The following is a 19601-nucleotide window of genomic DNA, read 5'->3' on the forward strand; positions in this document are numbered from 1 at the left end:
TTTCCAAGAGGATTCCCAACCAGCAAGCCGCCGCCCAAGAACGTTAAAGTGTCGGGCGGAGGAGGAGGAGGAGGAGGAGAAGTGTTAACCACGTGACCGGCAGCCTTAAAAGCGGGCGAAGACGGCGCTTTCCCGCGTGGGATTCTAGAACTCCGGAGGTTCGGTCCCGCGCGGTGCGCGCTTTCTTTTCAGCTTCGTGTAGTTTCTCTCGAAGGCGGAGTTTCCGTTGGAGCTCGTTGGGTGGGTTGAGGGTTAGTGAGTGGCCGCCTTCGTTTCCTAAGGGTGGCAAATTCCCCTCCTGCCCCACCTTCCCGCCCATTCTTCTCCTTGGCGCACAAGGAGAGCCGCCTTTATTGACGCCGGAATGCCCTGCTGATAGATAACGCGCTGTTGTTTCGACTTGGTTTTTAGGTGAGAAAAGATGGCAAATGACTGGGCTCAGGTTTCTAGAGTACCTAGTTTTGCTCAAATGTTGAAGAAGAACTTGCCTGCCCAGCCATCCCAACCTTCTGCCCCGTCTTCGTCTCACAGTAGTTTGTTTCGGCAAGCGGAGAATGCTAAACCGATGTTTTTAATCCCAGAAACATCCAGTGTATCAAACTTGGCGTCTAAGGTGACCCCTATTACAGGTATTGGTTTTGAATGATGGCTTTCCCTATTATGTTGTCTACCAACATTAAGGAATTAGGATTTAAAGCATTCTATAGGCAATGTAGTAAATGCATATAAACTAGGACTATGATTAAACTATGGATATGTGCCTAGCCCAATCTTTGGATGGTAGATTCTCATCCTTAAAGGTAATACCTAATATGGTATTAAAAGGTAATACCATAATACAGATGCTGGTGTATAAGTGTAATGAGGCCTGGCTGCTTTTACTTTAATAGATTAACTTGGTTACAATTTAAAGTATTCCTTTTTAAGTTATAGTTTAATGTAAATTTTAAACCTTTATTCCACATATTCTCCCATTGTTTAAGCATTATATTATACTCAAAGTTCCTTGCCCACTGAATCATACAATGCTTTACTTGTTCATTTTCCAGATTTAAATTCAATAACATTTTATAGACTTTAGCAATAATATGTTCATCACTACCACACAATAGAATTTATTTTTGACAAAGTTAAACCCATAATTCTTTTTGTCTACTTTAAATCTTTCTTTCAATTGTAGATATGTAAACCCATGGCAGACATGACCTGAATCTAGCTCCTTCTTAGATTTGAGGGTAGGGTCACCCAAATTGAAAGATTATTTTACCAGAAGTCTTAACAGTTTGGCCTCACCATTTCTTTTCTTTAAAAAGCTTCCAGTGGAGAAACCCAAAGAGGCAGCTTCATGGAAAACCTTGTTTTATATTTATTCCAAACTCTCAAAATGGCAAGTCTGACAAAACGGTTGTTGAAATCAACATTAACTTTCTCATACCATAGGTAACCTTGCCATCCAAATCTTAATTCATGACCTACCAAGTCCAGTAGCCTCTTATTCTGAAGGTTCACCCATTCTTTTAGCCAAACCAAACAGCAGGCGTCAAAGTACAGTTTGAATTTAAAGTATTTCTTGATTATTTTACATTTTTGCAAAATTGTTCTATAGAAGCATTTGATTCAAAAAGTAATAACTAGCAAAAAGAGTTATCTTTCCAACATTTAATAATGACCATAGTAAAATTAGTATATTGACACTTTTGAGCCTTGGAACAGAACATTAAAAGAAAACAGTATTTAGAGTAAAATACTAGAATTTTGAAAATAATATTGAAAATAACTGGCTGGGAGTTGAAGTCCACACATCTTCAAGTAACCATGATTGAGAACACTGGTATAGTGAGCAAAGCAATATGTAGTTGTAGCATACAACTACAGTATAGTAGTGGAAAACTGTACACTGTTTTCTTTTTACTGAGGTCAGAATTCAGATATTCCAGTTTCACTTTTGGATCAAATCTTTACAGTCCATTTGAATCTAAGGCAACCATCGGACCTGTTCCAAGTCATTCTTTTTCATTTAAGGGTGATTTCATGGGCAAGACTAAATTCTCACATTGGATGGGCTTAACTGTTCTTTTTGAAATCAATTCTCTTGAGACAAGACATTTTTTATTTGGCAGTGTATATGTTTGATATTTTTTAGCTTTTTTAAAAAACTTCATTGAGCTGGAAACCATAAATTTTCTTCATAAGAAGCTACTCTTGATGGAATGCTTAGGAGCCTGGTGGCAACTCTCTCAGATGTTGCAATACACCTCCAACCATATGAAAGACAGTATATTCTTTGCCACTGGCCAGTTTTAAGTCTGCTCCCAATTTTTTCTTGGCATAGTATTCGGCAGTGTCTCATTAAAGCTGTTTCCAATTGTTCAAGACGTAGGAATTTCATTGAGAATGGGAGATATTTCCTCCTGTTGATTAGGATGCAAAACGTGTGCTGCCAGATGAGCTGAATTAAAACAAAATTTGGATCTCTCAAAAGACAGTTTTCTTATTTTTCCTTCATTTTTTGTGTTCTGGTGATTTGGACAAAATCTCAAGTGTTAATAAAGTTATATACATTAGGAGCATTTGACAGATAAGCCCTATCTCTACATTTCTTTTTTTTATTATTATATGCCGCCCTTCTCCGAAGACTTAGGGTGGCTTACAATGCGTTAAGCAATAGCCTTCATACTATTGTATATTTTATACAAAGTCAGCTTATTGCCCCCACAAACCGGGTCCTCATTTTACCTACCTTAGAAAGGATGGAAGGCTGAGTCAACCTTGAGTCTGGTGAGAATTAAACTCACAGTAATTGCAGGCAGGTGGAAGCTAAATAGTACATTTAACAGTAGCATTAGTCTGCTGCGCCACTCAGGCTCCTTTTCTTGATGGACACTAAAATTGATAGAAACAGATTGAATATCCCAGAGTTGCTTTTTTTTTTTCAAAGGTCAATTGAATTTTCTTGGTTTTTTTCCTTTGAAAACTGAAGAAGCTACTTGGATGAGAAGTGGACAGGAAAAAAAAAATAAAATCCAGTTGCATTTTGGGGGAAAAAATAGCACCTTTGGCATAACCATGACCTGGATGACTGAGAATCTCCATTGACAAGCAAATTGAACGTTACTTGTCATTGGATACAAAACACATCAATAGAAAGAATTGGTTTCTTTACAGTGGATTGCAAATTTATACAACATTGTGAGTTGTGGCTATCTGTTGTGAGTATCTGTAGAGACTTATGTCTTTGTGAAATAAAATCCAATTGTTAGAAAAGATCTCATTTAATGCCTTAAGGAAAAGCCTTATTAAGAATCATTCAAGAATATTTGATCTTGGACGGACCAGAGATAATGATTGCTGTGACTTATGGTAGACTAGAAGCCATTGTGGACTTTCTGTAAATGAAGTACAATAAATAGATTGTTAACTGAGGATTTAGAAGTTTAATTCAGCTGTTGAATGTTTTCATATATTAGATAGATGCCAGGCTAAGTGGGTTGGGTAAACAGTATTATAGAAATTGGTCTGCCTGCTTCACAAGGTGGGGAATAGTTATTATTTTTGAAATATATTTATGAGTTATTCAGCTGGGGGGTACAATTTATGTATATGTTTGTTTTGTCTTGTTTATGAACTTTTTTGATTTAGTTTTTTGTTTTTGTATTTTATCTTTTTGGAATTTGTGTTTTAATGTTTTGAATAAAATAAAAATTGAGTAAAAATTTTTGGTTTTGAATGCTCTGTAATTTGGGATATAAAATCATTTGTTGTAGTACATTGCTAATCGTTATTTTAAAAAAGAAAGATCTGAAAAGGAATGGTAGCTGTATTGCTAGTTTCCTGGCATTAAGCCTATTTTCTTTTCCATGGTTCTCTTTCTAGAATCTTCAAACTTTAATTAGCAAGATATTAATTGTTGAATAGTTTCACAATAACTATATAGTTTGTTACTATTGTACAGTATTCCCATTTAGGTCTCTTACCAGAGTATGAGATAGACAATACTATACAATTACATTTAATATTTTCACTGCAACTTTCATGTTATTCATTATCAGTTATAAGAGCTGTTGTGAGACCTATATTTTCAGTCTGTACAGTTAGTAATTTGGCTACACATATACTAGTATGCTAGATTTGGTAGTACTTGCTTCTCCATCATATTGCAAACATAATGTTCATTAACAGAGTTCTTTGAATATGATTATCCATCTGACATTAGCTGTTGATACAGCTTGACAAACCTTTGGCACAACTGTTTGAATTGTTCTTCTTAGATGTTGCTCCAGTTATACATATTAATGCATTTGTAGTTCAGAATATCCAAGCATTTCATTTTGTTATATATATAATTATTTAATCTTACTAGTTACTGATTTTCTCATACAGTATTTATCTTGATAAACTTATAATGGTATTTTTTAAATAACTGTTAAAAATTCTATCCTTCCCTGTACAGGTTCTTAAAAGGGGCTGTTCAAGAATAAAATAGAATAAATGCAGAAAAAGTCTCATTTCTAAATTGACTCTAAAGAGGAATTTTTGGAAGAGAAGAAATATAAATAACAACAATGAAGGATTGCTATGTTTCAGATCAAGTAAATGTTGTGATTCACATTAGTTTTTTTGTGCTCTTTACCAATGCACTTTAGGTCATGACTATCAATATACTAAAACTGTTCCTATAGTTCCAATTACTTCACTTCCCCCCAAGAAAATTCCAAAGGAATTCATTGCAAAATACAAGCGAGGGGAGATCAATCCAGTCTCAGCTTTGCATCAGTTTGCACAAATGCAGCGCGTACAGCTTGAATTAAAGGAAACCGTGGCAACAGGTAATTTTATTTTTAATTGTAAGTTATCTGCACTGTCCTAATAGCCGGATGTTGAAATAGCTTAGGAAAAGCCTAGGAAACTGGTTTGCTGTAAATAAACTGCATATAGGACTCAATGGCTTGTTACTGTGTGGTTTTTCCTCAGTGTGGTGCAAGAAACTAGCAAACTAAAGTTTTTTTGACACACTGGTGGTGGGTAATTCTTTTCAGCTGGAGGCTGTATATTTATACCAGCATTAAGGAGGGGTTAACTGATGATGTCATGATGGCTCCAATTTTGGCCCATTGTGGTTCTTTTCCAAAGGTTCATACGATCTATAATGGGTGTCAAATTCGTGACCCATGGGCTGGATGCGTCACATGCTGGCCATGTCCATCTCCATTTTAGCAAAGGGAGGAAAAGTCACAATATGTCACATGACAACAATGTGACGACACAAGTTTGACACCCCTGATCTATAAGATCCGAAGCCAAAGCAGAGTATGAAATTTATATTTATTAGATCCAGCCTTTATTTGTACAACTCAAGGTCTTGAACATAATGTTCCTGCTTTCTATTTTTTTCCCCACAACAACAACCTGATGAGGTGGTTTGAGTTAATAAAGATTGGTCCAAAATCACCCAGTCAACTCCCATGCCTAAGGGAGGACTAGAATCCATAGTCTCCCAGTTTCTAATCCAGTGTGTTATCAAATGGTGAAAGGGGAAAAATAGGGGAAAATATTAGACGTGCCTTAAGCTTCTAGAAGGCTTAAATACTTACTGCACTTTTTAAATTTCCAACAAAAGAAAATAAAAATGTATCCCAACTACTATAGAGGCACTCCTGAATTAACCAGACCTAGTTAACATATTTTCTGAATTAAGCTATAGGAAACACTCCGAAAGCAAATCAAAGATCTTGATCCCAAAACTCAGAAATCCTGGTATAGTATATTTGAGAAATATGTGATGGCTATTCTAAATTCCATCTGTCAAGTATTCACATTGTTCTACAGGCTTAGTTGTGAAGTCAGATCCTTAAATTGCTGTTCCCAATAGTTTACTACGATATTGCCTGCCAGACTTAAATAAGATTGTTAAGATACCTCTTATCACCTAGCTAAAATCTAAAATTCTCTTATCTAGAAATCTGATATAACACATTATGCTAGGAACTGGTAAATGGATGCTTACTTCACCCATTTATCAGGAAGAGGGTTTTATTTGGTGGTATGAAACAACTGTCACCAATCAATTTTGGAATATTTAAACATGTATTTCAATTTTGTTACCTTGACAAGAAGATTGCAATTTAATTGCATTTTGGATGAGGACAGAAAATCACTAAAGTGCTAACATGCTTGAGAATAACTTTTATTTTTTATTTTTTCTAAATCGAGGTAGACTAGAGTTTGATATTAGTAAAACATGCTTAAAGTTGGATGAAAACGTGTTAATTTTTATAAAACTAGAAATAAATGTTTGCTTTCCTTTTTGCATTTTGAAGGAAATCTCTTGGGAACTTACTTTGCTTTTTGTGCTGTAGTTGATGGCATTCAGTATAAGACTGGATTGGGCCAAAATAAAAAGGAATCAAAATCAAATGCCGCAAAACTTGCTCTTGATGAACTTCTGCAATTGGAAGAGGCAGAACCAAAAGCTTTGGAAAAACCAGGTAAAGCTTTTATCTTGAAACATAAATGGATATTCTCTGTGTGCAATTGGAATTTGAGTGATGGAAGTAATATCGCCCCAACTGTTTAGTGCAGCGGCCCCCAACCTTTTGGGCGCCAGGGATCAGTTCCATGGAAAGAGGTTTTTCCAACAACTGGGAGGGGGGATGACACGTGGTTTCACATGCTGCCTGCATCTCGAATATGCGCTGATGGAGCTTCACTCGTTTGCTCGGTTCAGCTTCTGATGCCAGTCCATGGCCCAGAGTTTGGGGAACCCTGAATTAGTGGTATTCTTTATATCTAAAATTTAGTATTAGGGGCTTTGGAGAAAAGGGCAGATAGAATAATATTTCCTAACCTTGGAGTGGTAGGTAGGTTCTACATTATTGGAATACATTATCAAATGTAAAATAAGAATAGATTTAATATTAAGAGTATAACATTTTCTTTAGAACATTTATTTATTTGGTAAATTTATGTAGCTACCCATCTCATATATAGTATGTGACTGAATAGCCTACAGATTTTTTTAAAAAAACACAAAACAATACTGCAGAATAAACCACAAAAAAGCCAACAAAAATATGAGAACAATAAAAATCATTCAAAACAATCTGCTGGAAAGCACTCAATTTTCCTACCATATGAGTCTAGATGAAGAGAAGTTGAAATCAAATTGTAGAGTCCTAGATTTAATCTTTATGTAGAAGCTGCTGCCTTAAATAATGTTACATTTACAGGAGTCATTTTATAAACCTACCTTGGTAATGTTTTCTCTTCTGCCGATATGATATTATTCTCTCCACATCTTAAATTGTTCTTAAGCATGTGATATTGAAGTGCTGATTTCCCTCTTACTCTGCTGCCATTGAAGAACAGTTCCACTATCTCATAGTTTTGTTAACAATTACCTTGGAAGGAAGTCATTTGACTGAATTAACTGGGAATAGGGTCAGGACAGAATAGTAATGAGACAGAAAATTTCATACCGGAATATATTGGGGGGGGGGGGGTGGCTCAAGGATAGCATTTTACCTTAGTAGTATGGAAGGGTTTTCTCTTTATAACTGCTACTATGTTTGCAGGTCCTGTCAGAAATTTTGCTGAAACTATACATGCAACCAAACCTCAAATAACAGAAAATATCTATTTTACAAAGATTCATTATGGTAGGAATGTGCTGTTTTATTCTTAAACACCTTTTTGAACATCTAAATAGTTTATCCATTTTATTGATGAAGTAATGCAGTATCTGTGACAGCATTGAATTATCAGTCTGTTAAGTGCCTGTTTATCTGTGTTGCAGATAAACACGCCCACCCCAGCTTTGCAAAGGCAAAAAATGCATCACGATTCGGCCCATGATGCGATCAGGTTTGACACCCCTGGTCTAGATTATGGTTGTCCAATCTTTTGGTTTGGCTAGGCCACATTGAGTAAAGAGGAATTGTCTTCGGCTATATACAATGTATATATATATTATAATTAAAGTATTTTTTAAAATTTCCATTATTTTTTATATTTTGGGGCAGCATTACTAGCTATGCAGGGATACATTTGAGCCAGGGGTTGGATGTGCCTGATCTAGATCTTAAGGGGCCTTTCCAGTCCTCTGGTTCAAGGGAAAATGGATTTGGCCTGGCCTGGATTTGAGACTCATACAGTTCTGGTGATTATGGGCAGAGAAATCTGCATTTGGAGCTAGATGGAGCAATAATACATGCAAGAAGGTCACAAATAGTGATCATGTGACTGCAAAATCTTGTAGTCATAATTATCACTATACAGTATCATTGTAAGTCCAGTCCCTGAATATGGAGTCATTGAGCAAGGACCACCTGTAGTTCAAATGTCTAAGTTTTGATAGAGGGATAAAGATCACTAGCTACATAATACATTAAATTTTCTCTAATTGGTTCCAAGTACAATTTTACTTTGGTATTATCAAGATAAATAGAGTCCTACAGATTTCAAGAAAATGATTTTCCACTCACAAATTACCCTGTTTATGCACTGAAAAATGCAAACTTTAATGTTCTTTTTTTTTCTTGAATAATTATATCAGTATAGCTAAAAAAAACCCTATCTTGTTTACTTTTTTAAAAAAATATTTTACTAGAGGGGCAGCATCTCGCACATAGAAAAATTTCTCAAGTTGTCAGAGAAACATTCGATAATTTGGTGGATAAGTATCCTGAGTACCAGAGTTGTAGCAGTTCAGTAGCTGCCTTCATAATTGAAAGAGGTAGGCATGCTTTCCGTAAATAATACCGTTTAGGTGTTGGTTGTCTTTTTAGCCTGAACACAAAAAATTACTCTTTTCCCATAGCTACAAAATATGAAGTGGTAGCTGTTGGAACAGGTGAATTTAACTATAGCCAATGCAGTCATCCTGATGGAAGAGTGTTGCATGATAGTCATGCAGTTGTTACTGCAAGGCGCTCTCTACTTAGGTAAGTATATAATGATGCTCCTTCCCCCGCCGCAGTTACATTTATGTAATTCTATGTTGTTGAAGTTCATAGAAATTCAACTGAATTTAATATGGATTTTAAAGATTTGATATCTAATGTCTAAAATGTTAATATTTCTTTAAAGGTATTTTTATAGACAGCTTTTGCTTTACTACAGTAAAAATCCTGCTATGATGGACAAATCCATATTTTGTACTGAACCAACATCTAACCTGCTTACATTAAAACCAAATATAAAAGTATTTCTCTACATGAATCAGTTGCCAAAAGGATCTGCTCAGATAAAGTCCAAGTTGTAAGTAGTGTTTTTAAAGGTAAAGCAGAGTTAATTAAAAAATACACAATTTCCCTCATAAACACATTCTTGATTATGTATTCCTGAGGCTTTTTAATTTATATATTTCATTGTGTTTAGAAGCCCAAAGTGGTATAGATAGTGCTGTCTCCTATTTTTTGTTCCCCCAAAGCTACTCTTTGAGGTAGGTTGTCCAAAAGCTATTCATTGAATTCCTGAGACTGAGTGGATTAGAATCTGTATCTTTGTACTCCTTGTTCCACACCTCATTTGTTATACTGTGATAAAATATTAGTGCAGAACAATAAAATACTTTTCAGTGTAGCTTTTATTTCAGTGTTTTGTATCTTCTTTAAAATATTGTTTTTATTTCTCTTATCTATATGTTTGGGATACATAAGGGCTGAACTCTATCCTTTGTTGTAGACACCTCAATCCAAACTCAGTATCTGCATTTGAAGCTGATGAAGAATTGTGTCTTCATGTGGTTGTTGAAGGCAAGGTTTATCTCACAGCTTTTTGTCCTGCTGAAATTGCCACAATAAGCAGCATGTCTACCAGTGATAAACTGACAAGGTGGGAAGTATTGGGTGTTCAAGGAGCCCTACTAAGTCACTTCATTCAGCCAATTTATGTTAGCACAATAATTCTTGGTAAGTAAATTATTTCTAATTCAGTAGTGCTATATTATAAAGATTACAGTCATGTGAAAAAGAAAGTACAACCTCTTAGAGTTCTATAGTTTTAGTTAGCACATAACTAAAAATTGTCTGGTCCTTTGCAGATCTTAAAAGTAGGTAAATATAACATCAGATGAACAGCAATGCATGACATATTACATCATGTCATCATTTATTTTACAAAAGAAAACTAAAATGCATATGTGGAAAAACTAGTTACACTCTTACTGCTTCCATAGGTATGAAGCAACTAAGTAGCGAGGTGGTGCTAATCTAGTGCCCTTAATTAATTGATCATTGGCAAATGTGACTACCTTTATAAAAATCAAGATTTTAGAAGATTGCTGATCTCCAGCATAGAAGTGTTTGTTAATACAACACCAAAGAGTAAAGTCATCAGCAGTGATTTTAGAGAAGCAGTTGTTGCTGCCCATCAATCTGGGAAGAGTTATAAAGCCATTTCCAAACAATTTAAATCCCATCATTTTACAGTGAGGAAGATTACTCATAAGTGGACAAACATTCAAGGTAGTTACAAATCATACCAAAAGTGGATGTCCCAGCAAATTCACTCCAAAGTCAGACCATGGAATGTTCAGAGAAATTGCAGAAAAATCAGAGTTACAGCTCAAGACTCCACAGGCTTCAGTTAGCATGTTAAAGTACATGACAGTAAAATAAAAAGACTGAACAAGTATAGTTTGCTTGGAAGGGTCACAGGAGAAGGCCTCTCTTCTCTCTAAAAAAAGAACATGACAGCATGGCTTAGGTTTACAGAGTTGCATCTAAACAAGTCACAAAACTTCTGGAACACTGTCCTTTGGACAGATGAGACTAAAGCGGAGATGTTTGACCATAATGCACGGTGTCACTTTTGGTGAAAACAATGTATATCAGCACAAACAACTCATACCAACTGTCAAACAGGTTGGTGGAGGGGGTGATGTCTTGTTTTGCAGCCACAGGACCTGGGCATTTTACAGTTTTTGAGTCATCCATGAACTTTTCTATTTAATAAAATATTCTAAAGTCAAACATGAGGCCATCTGTCCGACAGCTAAAGCTCTGTGGCATTGGGTCATGTAACAGGAAATGATCTCAAGTGCATCAGCATATCTATAACAGAATGGCTGAAAAAAGAACCAAGGATTCCAATGGCCCAGGCAAAGTCCAGACCTCAACTCAATTGAAATGTTGTGGTGAGACCTCAAAAGACTTGTGAATAAACATGCCCGCAAACCTCAATGAATTGAAGTAATGTAAAGAAGAGTGGGTTAAAATTCCCCCACAATGATGTGAGAAAGTCATACAGAAAACAATTACTTCAAGTTATTACTGCTAAAGGTGGTTCTACAAGCGATTGAATCACAAGGTATATTTAGTTTTTTACAGATGATTTCTCCATTTTGGTTTTATTTTTGTAAAATGATAGTGTAATATGTCATGCATTATTAATCCAAGATTGTATTTACCCTTTTCACATGTCTCTATTATAAGAGTGAAGTTTATTAGATAAAAATACAGGTTTAAATCAGTGGTGGGATTCAATTTTTTTAACAACGGGTTCTGTGGGCGTGGCTTAGTTGGGGGTGTGGCTTGGTGGTCATGTGACTAGCTGGTCATGTGACCGGGTGGGCGTGGCTATGTGCATAGGGACTACTCAGGGCTGAAAAAAGTCATTTCTGACAGATCCTCGCACTTTTGACCGGTCCTCGCACTTATGACCATCCTCACATTTATGTCCATTGCGGCATTCTTAACAACCGTGTCAGTCATTTCACCACTACTTCTCTTCACTATGGTGACAAGATAGGGTGCAAAAGGTAAAATGTGAGGACAGTCGTAAGTTCAAGGACTGATCAAAAGTGCGAGGACCGGTCAAAAATAATTTTTTCAACCCTCTGAGTAGTCCATATGCACATAGGGACTACCCAGAAGGCTGAAAAAAGTAATTTCTGAGAGATCCTCGCACTTTTGACCAGTCATCATTTATGCCATCAATAATTTTCTAGTCCAGAGATCTCCAACCTTGGCAACTTTAAGCCTGGCAGACTTCAACTCCCAGAATTCCCCAGCCAGCTATGCTGGCTAGACCTCCAAAGGTCCCTTCCAACTCTGTAATTCTGATATTGGCAAGCAAGCACAGTTAAGCTACTTAAATCCTCCAGAGCCTTAGAAGATGGTAAAGCAAAGCCCACCCACACCCGCCCCGGCTTTCCGCCCAGAGCCTTTTCTTCTCTTCCTAAGGCTGAATCTCCCCTAGTTTTGGAGGAACTTCAGTCGCAACACTCACAGCGTGATCTAGATTGGGATCTACCTTGATGTGGTGCAACTTCAGGATCGCCCCCTCTTTCTGCACCAAGGTAGCAGCTCACGATTGGTGGGGCTGAGCCAGCCTAACTTGGCTCAAATCAGCGGCCCAAGCACGAGTTCTGGCTTCTCACAAATCGGCGGGCCTGGCTCTCTCCACAGATTTGCTGCCTTGCTTCGATCAATCAATCCAGCCCCACTTTCTCCCTGCCTCCACGGTGGAGCCAACCCCAACATCGCTTTGGCATCCCTCAGCGTTGCCCCTTACCAGGCAAGGGAATGCCATTGCGTCCCAAGAGAGCCGCAGCAAAACCCAAGGACCGCCCCGATTGTTGCCGCCAGAGGGATTCAGCTTGCCCGCTCCTCCAAACGCCTTAGTAACAGCGTTCCTGCCTTTAAGGGGAAGACAGTATGGAAAGGGGAAAAATAACAACAACAACTCTCTGCCGACGCAAAAGGGGCCAACTCGTAAGCGGCTGCTTTAAATTGGTCAGAGCCAGCAGGAAATTAATTCCCTCGGTTTCTGGAATGGGAAGGAAGGAAGGAAAGGGAGACATTTCTCGGGAAATAGCTGGGCTGCTTATTATATATACTGTAAAACAGAGGTCTTCGAACTTGGCAGCTTTAAGACTTGTGGACTTCAACTCCCAGAATTCTCCAGAATTCCCCAGAATGGGCTAGGCGGGAGTTGAAGTCCACAGGTTGTAAAAGAGCCACAACTGCCCACCCCTGGGCTAGGGTAGGCTGATGCCGCGCGTGTGGGAGGCGGGGCAGGGCTAAGGGTGGGCAAGCCAGCAATTTAACAATCGGTTCGGTGTGCTGCGAGGCCAATAAATTACAAAAAAACCACCGAACAGTTAGTTAAATTACTGGCTCGCTCGCCCCGCCCCGCCCCCGCTATTTTTTGGCAAGGGGCAGGGTGAGCCAGCAATTTAACAAACGATTCGGTGTGCTGCGAGGCCAATAAATTACAAAAAAAACACCGAACCGTTTGTTAAATTACTGGCTCGCTCGCCCCGCCCCCACTATTTTTTGGCAAGGGGCGGGGTGAGCCAGCAATTTAACAAATGGTTCGGCCGAACCGCCTAGAACCGGCAGAATCCCACCACTGGTTTAAATGCTACATTTATTTTCAATTAAAAATATGAATTGTTTTGACTTTCTAAACAAGGTATACAAAATTGCAGTGCTGAAATTCTATGAAATCCTCATTCAGAACTTAAGTATACAAATTTCAGTATGTATTCATAGGCAGTCCTTGGCCTAACTGATGCTAGTTTTATAATGAATGATTTAGGAGATTTATGTATTTAAACTGATATATGAATCTGCTATTTAGTTGCAAATGCATTGTAAATAGGTCTGAAATAATAAACGCAAATTTTATTGTCAGTATCTGGTTTTCAGTAGCTTTAAATTTTACTGCTCTACATAAGTAAATGTCTACTGTAATTTCATAGAAGTTCAGCTTGATATTTATAGTGACAGTGACAATAGAATTAATTTCCAAGTTAATTCTTTGATCTTTTTAATATTTGTGATATGAATCTCAATTTTTTTTAGGGGACGCAAACTGCTCTAGTACAAGAGGATTAGAAATAGCCATCAAACAGCGCATAGATGATGCACTTAGTAAAAAACTTCCCATGTTCTACCTTGTGAATAGACCTCATATTAATTTGGTAACTGCTGCATACGCTGTGCAGATTGACCTGGACCATAGGTCTCTTAGTCTGAATTGGTCACAAGGGGATTTATCCCTGGAGGTGATAGATGGATTAAATGGAAAAATCATTGAAAGGTCAGTGTTGCAATAAACTCCATTAAATAAAATATGAACTAACATACTTGTTCTTTAGAAACACAGACATCTTAATTTTATTGAAATAATTTTGACAGGGATTTCTTTCAAAATATTTTTCAAATTTATTACGTAATGATAGTTTACAGTTTTAACCAGTGGTAATTGTTCTTGGAATATGCTCATTATTATTGCTATCTTTTTCAAAATTAGTTCACCCTTCAAAAGTGGTATTTCAATGGCAAGTCGTCTTTGCAAAGCTGCAATGTTAAGTCGCTTTAAGTTAGTGGTTAAAGAATCAAAGAGAGAAGATTTACTTAAAGCAACAACTTACCATGAAGCAAAGGTAACATTAGCTAAAATAAATGTGGTCTAGTAAAAGTGTCATAATTTCTAATGTAGAATTATAGCTATTGAACTATTGGCTTCAAAGCTAAGTAATAATCATGGTGTGATTTAAGTATTAGCAAGGAAAAGTGCCATTATTTGAGATTTGTTGGAGAATTGATATTAGATTTGGAAAGTGGATCTGCATGTTTCTTGTCTTAACTTCACAGGATGACTTCATGTTACTGTCTAGTCTATAAGTAGGAATCATATTATCAAAAACAAGCCACTTTTACTTAAGTTAATAGCTGTTTTCAGAATTTCTTCCCATCTTTCTATCCCTTGTTTCTTTTTTACACTTGTAACAAAAGAAGAAAAATTATTGAATATTCTTTCATTGTAGCCTTGAGGAATTTAGGATATGTAAAGAAAAGCATCCCATACTATGTGTGCTTTTTTATAATGGCACCTATAATTGGATTTCTCACAAAATGGAAACGAAAATAAATATATACCTCTTTTGTCATCTAAAGGCAAACTTTGTGCTAACTCGTATTTAACAACTAAAATACGGGCTAGATAGAAAAAATGGAATTGCCTATACGATCTGCATAGGCTTTTTCCTATTCCCCCAAACTACTACATTAATAGATTGTGGAAAGCAAAAAGTAACGTTCAAGCTCAACTTCATTCTTAGCAACTATAGGACCAGTATACAACCCTAGGATTTATTTATAACCTCTGTCCAATGAATCCCAATACTGTTTACTGTTTCTGTTCCATATACATGTAGTCCTCAATTTACGACCACAGTTGAACCAAAAGTTTCCATTGCTAAGCGAGCAGTTAAGGGAGTTATACCTCATTTTGCAACCTTTTTTGCTACAGTTGTTATGTGAATCATACAGTCATTAAGCAAATCTGGCTTTCCCCATTGTCTTTGCTTGTCAAAAGACGCCTGGGAAGAGTACAAATAATGATCTCATAACCTCAGAACAGTGTAACTTACAAATACATGCCAGTTGCCAAGTGCCAGAATTTTGATCATGTAATCATGGTGTTATAAGTGTGGTAATAAGTCACTTTTTTCAATGTTGTTGTAATTTCAGTCGCTAAAAGAAAGGTTGTAAGTTGAGGACTACCTGTAGTGACTTCTGTTCAGATCATTCATTCATGTGTTCATTCATTCATGTGACAGGTGACATACAGCTCTTCTTTAACTTAAAACAAAATGTAAACAGAATAAAAACAAAATAAAGTCAAAACCATAAAAATCACAGTATAAGAGCTAGAAAAAGTTCCAGCCATCCATTATATCAGTTAAAAATCAGAAATAACATGCATTTATTGAAAAGGGTTATTTTTAGGATTTCTTACCAATTCCTTATCAATTCCTCTGTTTGTTTGTTTTTTATTTAGATTATGGCAGAATCTTACCAAGGGACAAAATACTTGCTGAAATCCTACTTGGAGCAACATGGTTATGGGTCTTGGATTGTGAAGTCTCCACACATTGAATATTTCAGCATGTAAAGGTTAATGTACCAGCTCTATGACCTAAAAAATAAGCTTTTGCTCTTGAGAAGAATTTTGTAATTGGTTAATGATTGTGGATCAGTGTTGACCAGTAATATGAGCTGATAGATAAAAAAAATGTGCATAAACATAAGCAAAATAAATACAATATTTAGTTAATATATGCAGGTCTTTTTATTTCTTTGTCAATGTAAAAATAATAAAAGTTGAATTAGTTTATGTTATGTACTTGGTGCAACCTGCTATCTCAAAGACTGAATTTGAGGAGTACCTTTGGGAAAACAGTGTGGTTGACAATAGTTTTGATCTGTACCATGTTATACAATAGTAGAACCAGCTATATGTCATTGACTTGCTTTCTGAAAAGTTATGTGCAATTCTGGCATAAAAAGCCACAGTTCACCTTGTTAATCATATTGAAACTTTGTGGGTTTAAATCCCTTTTCAGTTGTGGGACTTAAATTTATCTGCAGGAAACTACACAAATTATGCTTGCATTACAAGAGTAAACGCCTACAAATACATTTTGAACAAAGTGTGTTATCTGTTTGCTGTATATTATGGAATTAATTCTGTAACTTGTAGAACTTTCAAACAATATTTGGCTCATTAATATAAACAACTTAGAAAATGTATTGGGTATGTCAAAATATTTAATTTGTAATTTGATTCCTTTGTTTTTCTTAATACTTAAAGTGAATATGGATACTGCTTTGTATCATAATACTACACTATTTCTAGTAAAATAAGCATGATTTGACTAATTTTTGAGAGTATAGTTCATTAATATACTGAAACACTCCAAGCCCATAAAGTACTTTTTGCTGGAAAAGGGCAACAAGCAAGAAAATGCAAAACTACAAGCAAAAGAGAATATTCCTTAGAAGTTAAACTATTTTGAGGGTGGGACAACCTTTAGAGTTAAATATTTTCATTGAAATGAAAATTGAAATATTGAACATAGAAAAGTGTTATAGAATGGCCCTATGGAACAGTTAAAACTATTTGAAGGAGTAAATCTTACAACCACTTTAATCGATAATTCACTTTATGGATTTGTCTTTAGTTTAAGAAAGAATCTTCATGATGGTTACTGAAAATGATTGTTTATGCAATTGTACATGAATGCAAAGTATTTGCCTTGTAGAGACCATACCTCTCATAAATGATTTCCTTTTATTTGTGGACCAACCAAACCACTGAAAGTCAATCTTTTTTTTTTTTTAATTTTTTGGGTGATTAGTCTTCCTATGTTTAAATTTGGCATAAGAATTTGTATACAAGCATTTTTACTTTATTTCATTGTGTGTATTGAAATCAATATATAATAAATTTAGCAATATTCAATGTTTATTTCTTTGCTAAATTAATATTTTCCAGTAAAACTAGTCTCTGCTATAAATCAAGAATTGTCTAAATTTTCCTTTTATAAGAAAATGAGCCATTTTCCCTTCCCTGGAGCAATTTTTTTCAAGTAGTATTACAACAGATCTTTGGAGAGATTATTCTTCCCAATCATAAAATCAAGCATTCAACAAGTAATAAGCAGATATTCTATATGTATCTTGCTGAAAAGTTATACAGTCACAAGATTTGCTAGGAATTGTGAAGAAGCGAATGACATTGTCCTTTTTTCAAATCTCATGTCTGTAGACCTATTCACAGAAAAGCACTTGTTCCTAATGGCAAGTATTTATTTGTATGACCCTGTATAGCAGCAGCCTCCAGCTTCTCCAGCATTGCGGACTGATGGGGAGAGAGGGGATGGTTCCATGCGAGCAGCTCTATTTGTGCAAGCGGCAGGCATGTGCATCTGCTGCTCATAGAAATAGAGCTGTGTGCGCTCACCTCTGCTGTGCATGCAAGTGAAACAGCATGCATTTGTGTCCGCCACTTCTGCAGCTTGGTTCTGAATTGTCCGTGGCCCAGGGCATGGAGACCCCTGCTGTATATGATTGAATTTTGCAGGTGGTATACAAACAATCTGCAATTTATCAAAATGCAATCTACAGAAGGAAACAAAGATAATTGCCATAAAGAAAAGTATTTCATGAATTTATGATGATAACCTAATATTAAACTATTGAAATCAAAGCATGGGTGTAGGCTCCTTGAGTCATAGGGCAGATAATGTAGAACTATCTTATTGATGAGGTTGCAAGACTAATCAATTAATAAACTATTCTAATTTAGAGCTGTCATTAAATAGTAATACTTCTTGGTTTTAAGTCCTTTTACATTATATGGCTTAAAGACCCAGGCAGTGTCTCTTGAGATGGATATCTAGATCGGTTGATTTTAATTAGACAGTCCTGGAACAGAGTACTAAGCCTTGTAATATTTAAAATGCTTAAGCGAGCACCTTGAATTGGTCAGAAATTACTGTAGTAACTAATGCAGCAACCTCAATGTATATGTGACACTACCAGATCTGTCACTTCCTGAACCAACTGCAAGTTCTGGGATAGATTCAAAGGAAGCTCCATGTAAAGGATGTCCAACTTTTTGGATTACCTGGGACACATTGAGTGAAGAGGAATTGTCTTGGGTCACATATAAAATATATAGCTAATGTATGTATATAAAAACTTCCTTTTTTAATACATGATGTGGGGCCAGCTGTTCAGGCGCATGTGGCCATCAGTTGGACATACGGGGTCTAAATACAAGGGCATGAGTCACAGTTGCAAGAGAGTTTTGATCGAAAAAGATAGAACATATAGAATAACAGAGTTGGAAGGGACCAACTCTGGAGGTCTTCTAGTCCAACCCCCTGCTTAGGCAGGAAACCCTACAGCATTTTGGGCAAATGGTTATCCAATCTCTTCTTAAAAACTTCCAGTCTTGGAGCATTCACAACTTCTGGAGGTAAGTTGTTCCACTGATTAATTGTTCTCACTCAGGAAATTTCTCCTTAATTCCAGGTTGCTTCTCGGTTAGTTTCCACCCATTGCTTCTTGTCCTCCCTTCAGGTGCTTTGGAGAATAGCTTGACACTCTTCTTTGTGGCAACTCCTGAGATATTGGAACACTGCTATCATGTCACTCCTAGTCCTTTTAATCAAACTAGACACCCAGTTCCAGAAACCATTCTTTATGTTTTAGCCTTCAGTCTCCTAATCATCTTTCTTGTTCTTCTCTGCATTCTTCCTAGAGTCTCAACATGTTTTTTACATCATGGCGACCAAAACTGGATGCAGTATTCCAAGTGTGGCCTTACCAAATCATCATAAAGTATCCAGTACAAATGGATTCAGAAATGTCCTATTTTGGCAGAAACATACAGTATGTTCTTCAAAGCTGATATGTCCCCCTCTCTCAAATAAACTGATCATTTACCAAATAAAATCTTACCTCACAATTTATCTAGCCACTCAAAGAAACCAACCCCTAGGGAATATTATCCACTTCCACAGTTTTTATGAATTCAAAAGAACTTTGATTGCTCTTGGAAACCGGAAGTAAAGTTATAAGATTGCCCCAGTGGCATTTTTAAGTGAATGAAAATAATTTTATCTGCAAATAGCATCAGAAAATTATTATAGCAGCCAATGGATACATCTTCCATTTCCAAGCAAATTGATAACCCTAGGTAACCCTTAGCAAGGCTCGCAGTATACAGATAGTCCTGGATTTAATACCCCCACCTCTCCTCTTCCTAATGTTGTCAAATCATACAGGTTACTAAAAGGA

At 36.4% G+C, this 19601-nt stretch overlaps 1 protein-coding gene across 1 annotated transcript; it reads left to right on the forward strand.

Moving 5' to 3' along the window:
- The first annotated feature begins 421 nt into the window (after positions 1-421).
- ADAD1 (adenosine deaminase domain containing 1) lies at positions 422-15906 on the forward strand. The gene is made up of 11 exons (XM_070948742.1): positions 422-629; positions 4644-4826; positions 6318-6485; positions 7572-7655; positions 8606-8731; positions 8816-8939; positions 9085-9255; positions 9682-9908; positions 13809-14046; positions 14260-14392; positions 15793-15906. Exons 1-11 carry the CDS (start codon positions 422-424, stop codon positions 15904-15906), a joined length of 1776 nt encoding a protein of 591 aa, XP_070804843.1.
- The last annotated feature ends 3695 nt before the right edge of the window (positions 15907-19601 follow it).

This window comes from Pituophis catenifer, unplaced genomic scaffold, assembly GCF_029215685.1.
Source record: "Pituophis catenifer annectens isolate HBS135680 unplaced genomic scaffold, rPitCat1.0.hap2 SCAF_8, whole genome shotgun sequence".
Lineage (NCBI taxonomy): Eukaryota > Metazoa > Chordata > Lepidosauria > Squamata > Colubridae > Pituophis > Pituophis catenifer.

Bases quoted from the DNA above. Each gene is read 5' to 3' on its own strand.
- ADAD1 (XM_070948742.1), top strand. From the start codon at position 422: ATGGCAAATGACTGGGCTCAGGTTTCTAGAGTACCTAGTTTTGCTCAA. The intron at 7,656-8,605 runs GTAGGAATGTGC...ATATTTTACTAG, and splicing joins TTTTACAAAGATTCATTATG to AGGGGCAGCATCTCGCACAT. The intron at 8,940-9,084 runs GTAAGTATATAA...ATTTCTTTAAAG, and splicing joins GCAAGGCGCTCTCTACTTAG to GTATTTTTATAGACAGCTTT.